This window comes from Hemitrygon akajei, unplaced genomic scaffold, assembly GCF_048418815.1.
Source record: "Hemitrygon akajei unplaced genomic scaffold, sHemAka1.3 Scf000100, whole genome shotgun sequence".
NCBI classification, from domain to species: domain Eukaryota; kingdom Metazoa; phylum Chordata; class Chondrichthyes; order Myliobatiformes; family Dasyatidae; genus Hemitrygon; species Hemitrygon akajei.
In genome coordinates, this window is record NW_027331986.1 from 2,032,772 (window position 1) to 2,040,908 (window position 8,137).

At 49.5% G+C, this 8,137-nt stretch overlaps 1 protein-coding gene across 4 annotated transcripts in view; it reads left to right on the plus strand.

Annotated features, from left to right (window-relative positions):
• The window catches only part of LOC140723084 (NACHT, LRR and PYD domains-containing protein 3-like), a 767,011-nt gene extending 760,397 nt beyond the window's left edge, over positions 1-6,614 (plus strand). For all 4 annotated transcript variants that reach the window (XM_073037702.1, XM_073037703.1, XM_073037704.1 and 1 more), the window contains 6 exons: positions 185-271; positions 449-619; positions 4,859-5,029; positions 5,185-5,355; positions 5,511-5,678; positions 5,843-6,614. In XM_073037702.1, coding sequence (XP_072893803.1) covers positions 185-271; positions 449-619; positions 4,859-5,029; positions 5,185-5,355; positions 5,511-5,678; positions 5,843-5,975 — 901 coding nt within the window. In that variant the 3' untranslated portion in view covers positions 5,976-6,614. The remainder of the gene's footprint in view (positions 1-184; positions 272-448; positions 620-4,858; positions 5,030-5,184; positions 5,356-5,510; positions 5,679-5,842) is intronic.
• The last annotated feature ends 1,523 nt before the right edge of the window (positions 6,615-8,137 follow it).

Consider the following 8,137-nt stretch of genomic DNA (forward strand, 5'->3'; position numbering starts at 1 on the left):
CTAAATTACTGACATTCGGTGACTAACCTGGAGCTGGGCAGTGAGGGACATTGACAGTGATGTGAACTCCGATCAGTGATTTACTGAAGGGTTTAATGTTTCCTGACAACACCCGAGTGAGCAAAACTCCCTCAGACCCACGGTTTAATTCACTTTGTTCATCAATCTGTCTGTTTGTGTTTAGACTCGGTGGGAATGAACTGGGAGATTCAGGAGTGAAACTGGTGTCTGCGGCTCTGAGGAACCCGGAGTGTAAAATACAGAAACTGGGGTAAGTACCAGACTGTGGGAGATTGTGTTTACAGTCACTGGGTGTCTGACACTGAACATTAATATGATCTGTAATTGTGTTACTGATAAACACTGGGGATTTGTACCGTCTCCTGTCTCTCTGTGTCCTTCACCCTCACTCTCTCTCTCGCTCTCTCTCTCTCTCTCTCATCTCCAGGCTGAGTGATGTCGGTCTCAGAGATTCTGGTGCCGAGGATCTCGTCTCCGCTCTCAGTACAAACCTATCACTGACAGAACTGGACCTGAGTGGTAATAAACTGCTAGCTTCCGGAGTGAAACTGGTGTCTGCGGCTCTGAGCAACCCGGAGTGTAAAATACAGAAACTGGAGTAAGTACCGGACTGTGGGAGATTGTGTTTACAGTCACCGGGTGTCTGACACTGAACATTAATGTGACCAGTAGAAACAAAGAAACATGGAAAACATATAGCACAATAAAGGCCCTTCGCCCCACAAACCTGTGCTGAACATGTCCCTACCTTACAACTATCTAGGCTTTACCCATGGCCCTCTATTTTTCTGAGCTCAACGTAGCCATCCTCGAGCTTCCTAAAGACTCTATCGTTTCCGCCTCCACTGCCACTACCGACAGCCCATTCCACGCACTCAGTGCTCTCTGCGTAAAAAGGCTTACCCCTGACATCTCCTCTGTACCAAGCAACTGACTATAAAGCCTCTGACTGTACACACGATCAATTCCTCTCATTATCTTGTACACCTCTATCAGGTCACCTCTCATCCTCCGTCACTCCAAGAGAAAAGGCCGATTTCACTCAACCTATTCTCATAAGGCATGCTCCCCAATCCAGGCAACATCCTTGTAAATCTCCTCTGCACACTTTCTATGGCTTCCACATCCTTCCTGTAGTGAAGCGACCAGAACTGAGCACAGTACTTCAAACGTGGTCTGACCAAGGTCCTATGCAGCTTCAACATTACTTGTCCCCTCTTAAACTGAATCCCACGGTTGATGAAGACCAATGCACCGTACGCCTTCTTAACCACAGAGTCAACCTGCGTAGCAACTTTGAGTGTCCTATGTACTCGGACTCCAAGATGCCTCTGATCCTCCACACTGCCAAGAGTCTTATAATTAATACTATATTCTGCCATCATATTTGACCTACCAAAATGAACCACCTCACACTAATCTGGGTTGAACTCCATCTGCCACTTCACAGCCTAGTTTTGCATCCTATCAATGTCCCATTGTAACCTCCGACAGCCCTCCACATTATCCACAACACCCCCAACTTTTGTGTCATCAGCAAATTTGCTAACCCATCCCTCCACTTCCTCATCCAGGTCATTTATAAAAATCACAAAGACTTGGGGTCCCAGAACAGATCCCTGAGGCACTCCACTGGTCACTGACCTCCATGCAGAATATGACCCATCTACAACCACTCTTTGCCTTCTGTGGACAAGCCAGTTCTGGATCCACAAAGCAATGTTCCCTTGGATCCCATGTGTCTTTACTTTCTCAATAAGCCTTGCATGGGGTACCATGCCTTGATGAAATCCATATACAATACATGTACTGCTCTACCTTCATCAACTTGCTTAGTTACATCTTCAAAATATTCAGTCAGGCTCGTAAGGCACGATCTGCCTTTGACAAAGCCATGCTGACTATTCCTAATGACATTTTGCCTCTCCAGATGTTCATAAATCCTACCTCTCAGGATCTTCTCCATCAATTTACCAACCACTGAAGTAAGACTCACTAGCTTATAATTAATTGGGTTATCACTTTCTTGAATAAGGGTACAACATCCACAGCCCTCCAATCCTCCGCAACCTCTCCTTTCCTCATTGATGAAGCAAAGATCTTTGCCAGAGTCTCAGCAATCTCCTCTCTTGCTTCCCACACTAGCCTGGGATACATTCCGTCATGGCCCTGTGACTTATACAGCTATATGCTTTCCAAACGCTCCAGCACATCCTCTTTCTTAATATCTACATTCTCAACGTTTTCAGTCCACTGCAAGTCATCCCTACAATCGCCAAGATCATTTACCGTCATGAATACTGAAGCAAGTGATTCATTAAATACCTTCGCTATTTCCTCCGGTTTCACACGCACTTTTTCACTGTCACACTTGATTGGTCCTATTCTCTCACGTCTTACCCTTTTGCTCTTCACATACTTGCAGAATCCCTTGGGGTTTTCCTTAATCTTCTCTGCCAAGGCCTTCTCATGGCCCCTTCTAGCTCTCCTAATTTCATTCTTAAGCTCCTTCCTGCTGGCCTTATAATCTTCCAGATTCATACATTACCTAGTTTTTTGAACCTTTTGTAAGCTCTTCTTTTCTTCTTGACTAGATTTACAACGGCCTTTGTGCACCACGGATTTTGTACCCTACCACCCTTTTCATGTCTCACTGGAACGTACCTACTCAGAACCCCACGCAAATATCCAATGAACATTTTCTACATTTCTTCGGTACGTTTCCCTGAGAACATCCGTTTCCAATTTTTGCTTACATGTTCCAGCCTGATAGCCTCATAGTTCCCCTTACTACAATTAAAAGTTTCCCTAACTTGCCTGTTCCTATCCCTCTCTAATGCTGTGGTAAAGGAGGTAGAATTGTGATCAATATCTCCAAAAAGCTCACCCACTGAGAGACCAGACACCAGACCAGGTTCATTTCCCAATAGCAGTTCAAGTACAGCCTCTCCTCGTGTAGGCTTATCTACATATTGTGTGAAGAAAACTTCCTGAACACACCTAACAAATTCCACCCCATCGAAACCCCTCACTCTAGGGATATGCCAATCAATATTTGGGAAATTAAAATCTCACACTTCAACAACCCTGTTATTATTACTCCTTTCCAGAATCTGTCTCCCTATCTGCTCCTCGATGTCCCTGTTACTGTTGGGTGGTCTATACAAAACACCCAGTAGAGTTATTGACCCCTTCCTGTTCCTAACTTCCACCCACAGAAACTTGATAGACAAACCCTCCATGATTTCCTCCTTTTCTGCAGCCGTGACTCTATCTCTGATCAACAGTGCCAAGCCCCCACTTCTTTTGCCTCCCCCCCTTTCCCTTCTGAAGCATCTAAAGTCTGGCACTTAAAGTAGCCATTCCTGCCCCTGAGGCATCTAAGTCTCTGTAATGGCCACAACATTATCGCTCCAAGTGCTGATCCATGCTCTGAACTCATCGGTTTTATACATGACACATCTCGATCCATCGGACTGAGAGCCTTCCTTCTCTATCACCTGCATATCTTCCTTCTCGCACTGTCTCCAATGTTTCTTTATTTGTGAGCCAAACTCCCTTTCCTCCGTCATATCAGTTCGGTTCCCAACCCCCAGCAATTTTAGTTTAAACTCTCCCCATTAGCCTTAGCAAAACTTTCAGCCAGGATATCGGTCCCCCTGGGATTCAAGTGCAACCCGTCCTTTTTGTACAGGTCACACCTGCTCCAAAAGAGGTCCCAGTGATCCAGAAATCTGAATCCCTGCCTCCTGCTCCAATCCCTCAGCCACGCGTTTATCCTCCACCTCATCCTAATCTTATTCTCACTGTCACGTGGCACAGGCAGTAATTCCAAGATCACTACCTTTGAGGTCCTGTTTCTCGAATTACTTCCTAACGCCCTGCAGTCTGTTTCCAGGACCTCTTCCCTTTTCCTACCTATGTCACTGGTACCAATATGTACCACAACCTCTGGTTGTTCTCCATCCCATTGCAGGATGTCTAGGACGCGATCTGAAACATCCCGGACCCTGGCACCTGGGAGGCAAACTACCATCCGAGTTACATTCCTGCGTCCAAAGAATCACCTGTCTGATCCCCTAACTATAGAGTCCCCATTCTCTGTTGCCATCCTCTTCCTTTCCCTACCCTTCTGAGCCACAGGTGCAGACTCTGTGCCAGAAGCGCGACCACTATTGCTTCAAACCGCACCCCCCCCCCCTCCACGTAGCCCGTCCCCCCCCCCTCCAGCAGTACTCGAAGAGGAGTACTTATTGTCAAGCTGTACAGCCACAGGGTTCTCTCTAGAACTAACTCTAATCCTTCCCTCTCCTCACTGTGACCCACTTTTTCAGTCTCCCGTGGCCCCGGCATGACAACCTGCCTGTAACTCCTCTCTATCACCTCCTCGCTCTCCCTGACCAGACGAAGGTCATCGAGCTGCATCTCCAGATCCCTAACTCGGTCCCTAAGGAGCTGCAGCTCGACACACCGGGTGCAGATGTTGCCGTCCAGGAGGCTGGGAGTCTCCAGGATCTCCCACATCTGACACCGAGCACAGAAAACCAGCCTCACACACATACTCTCTGTCTGTATTGTAAACAGATAACCTACCTCGCCTCGACCCTTTATCTCCGAAGCCCCGTTGAGCCAAAGCCTTCCTACTCTGCCTCCCGCTCCTCTGACGCTCGCTCTGTAAATCTGTCTTCCTTTTAAACTCTTCTCGCTGTTCTCACTGGCCGACTTGCGCAGTCGTGCTGAAGGAAAAAATCAGTAATTGTGTTACTGATAAACACTGGGGATTTGTACCGTCTCCTGTCTCTCTGTGTCCCTCATCCTCAGTCTCCCTCATCTCCAGGCTGAAACGTGTCGGTCTCACAGATTCTGGTGCCGAGGATCTCGCCTCCGCTCTCAGTACAAACCCATCACTGACGGAGCTGAGCCTGAGTGTTAACAGTCTGGGCGATTCAGGAGTGAAACCGGTGTCTGCGGCTCTGAGGAACCCGGAGTGTAAAATACAGAAACTGTGGTAAGTATTAGACTGTGGGAGATGGTGTTTACAGTCACTGGGTGTCTGACACTGAACATGAATGTGATCAGTGATTGTGTTACTGATAAACACTGGAGATTTGTACCGTCTCCTGTCTCTCTGTGTCCTTCACCCTCACTCTCTCTCATCTCCAGGCTGTGTGATGTCGGTCTCACTGATTCTGGTGCCGAGGATTTCGTCTCCGCTCTCAGTACAAACCCATCACTGAGGGAGCTGAGCCTGAGTGGTAATAAACTGAGAGATTCAGGAGTGAAACTGGTGTCGGCGGCTCTGAGAAACCCAGAGTGTAAAATACAGAAACTGTGGTAAGTACCAGACTGTGGACGATTGTGTTTACAGTCACTGGGTGTCTGACGCTGAACATTAATGTGATCAGTAATTGTGTTACTGATAAACACTGGGGATTTGTACCGTCTCCTGTCTCTCTGTGTCCTTCACCCTCACTCTCTCTCATCTCCAGGCTCAGTAAGGTCGGTCTCACAGATTCTGGTGCCGACGATCTCGTCTCCGCTCTCGGCACAAACCCATCACTGACGGAGCTCTACCTGGAATTAAACTCGCTCACAGACCGATCTGTCGCCGCTCTCCGACGCCTCATACTGACCCTCCCGAGTCTGGAGGTGATCGGGTGAGTGTTTGTGTTAATGTTCAATGTGATAAAATATCAGCGGATCTGCGGGTTTTCTGGTGATATTTGTCTGTGAGTGTTGTTGAAACATTTACCCCGGTCCCCTGTTACTGACACTGTTGTGTGATCTCGTTATTTCATCTTTAGTCTCCCGTCTGTTTCAGGCTGTACGGGAATCGGTTCAGTGAGACCGGGAAGAACGAACTGGGTCCTCTAAAGGGAGTCAGACCCGGACTGAGAGTGATCCTGAACATCAGAATGTGTGAACATCCCCACCACGGCGTGGCGTCATTTTAACCGATTCCCCGCCCGACCCTATAACTTACACCCTCCCCTTTAACTCCCGCCCTTACCTTTAATGGCGCGCTTCAGGTGTAATTCCCAACGGTTTTAACGGAAGTGGCTCCAGTGTCGTTCGTTTCGCTCCCGCATTGACGTTTTTCCGCCTGTAACTGGCTCCTGTCCGGTAACGCTGCTTCCGCCGTATGTTCGCGTTCGACACCCCCACGTGACACCCGGGGGAATGACACAGATCCTGAGGATGGCGTTTTTATTTCTGGGACAACAGTGTCCTGGGGGGTGGGGGGAATTATCCCCGGTGAGAATCCTTTTGCTCCCTTTGCTGAGGACGGTGCATTCGGCAGTCTGGCCGATATAATGATGTTAAATGGACAAATCCCTCGGCAGTGACCCTGGATCTGCAGCAATCCCGGACACGGCCCTGAAGTGTGATTTTATAATCATCGGTTCCCCGATGCAGAGTGACGGTGAGAAACGGGACTGATTATTCAACCGGTCACTCGTTGTCGCCGGTCAGTTAATTGTGTGTGACTGTGAGTGAGTCGGGAGCAGCTTATTTATTCCCGCACGTCAGCAGCTCACACATTGTTTAATTTACATTTGTCATGATGAAATCAATAAACCGCTGTAACTTTCTGTCTTGGAGTCGGACTCGTGTCTCATTAGAGGAGAAACAGTGACCTGGGGTATCTGCTGCCCCCCGCCCCCGGTGAACTGAAATAATGGGTCTGAGCGCCTCACACCTTACAGCAGCGTCTCAGAGTCTGCGTGCACAGGATCTCATCTCCATCGTGGCTAACTGCCTCCACAGACAGTTAAAATCGACTGCGATGTCAGACGTGATTTCACTTGGGTCCCGAGTACGATAGGGAAGGGGAAAGGAATACCGGCGTTGAGCCACATCATTCCATCACACACTCCCGGGGTCAGACACAGAGTAAATCACCCTCCACACCGTCCCATCACACACTCCCGGGGTCAGACACAGAGTAAATCACCCTCCACACCGTCCCATCACACACTCCCGGGGTCAGACACAGAGTAAATCACCCTCCACATCGTCCCATCACACACTCCCGGGGTCAGACACAGAGTAAATCACCCTCCACACCGTCCCATCACACACTCCCTGGGATCAGACACAGAGTAAATCACCCTCCACACCGTCCCATCACACACTCCCTGGGACCAGACACAGAGTGAATCTCCCTACACACCGTCCCATCAAACACACCCGGGGTCAGACACAGAGTGAACCTCCCTCCACACCGTCCCATCACACACTCCCGGGATCAGACACAGAGTGGTTCTCCCACCACACAGTCCCATCACACACTCCCGGAGTCAGACACAGAGTGAATCTCCCTCCACACCGTCCCATCAAACACATCCGGGGTCAGACACAGAGTGAAACACCCTCCACACCGTTCCGCCACACACTCCCGGATTCAGACACAGAGTGAATCTCCCTCCAGAGAGTCCTATCACAAACTTCTCGGGCAGACATAGAGTGAATGTCCCTCCACACCGTTCCATCACACACAACCGGCGTCAGACAGAGAGTGAAGTTCCCTCCATTCCGTCCCATCACACACTCCCGGGGTCAGACACAGAGTGAATCTCCCTCCACACCGTCCTATCACACATTACCGGGGTTAGGCACAGAGTGATTCTCACTCCACACTGTCGCATCACACTCTCCCGGGGTCAGACACAGAGTGAATCTTCCTCCACACCGCCCCTTCACAGACTCCCGGGGTCAGACACAGAGAGAATCTCCCACCACACCGCTCCATCACACTCTCCCGGGGTAAGACACAGAGTGAATCTCCCTCCACACCGTCCCATCACACACTCCCGGGGTCAGACACAGAGAGAATCTCCCACCACACCGCTCCATCACACACTCCCGGAGTCAGACACAGAGTGAATCTCCCTCCAGACTGTCCTATCACAAACTTCTGGGGCAGACGTAGAGTGAAACTCCCTCCACACCGTCCCATCACACACTCCCGGGGTCAGACACAAAGTGAATCCCCTCCAGACCGTCCTATCACAAACTTTTGGGGCAGACACACAGTGAAACTCCCTCTGCACCGTCCTATCACACACTCCCGGGGTCAGACACAGAGTGAATCTCCCTCCACACCGTCCCATCA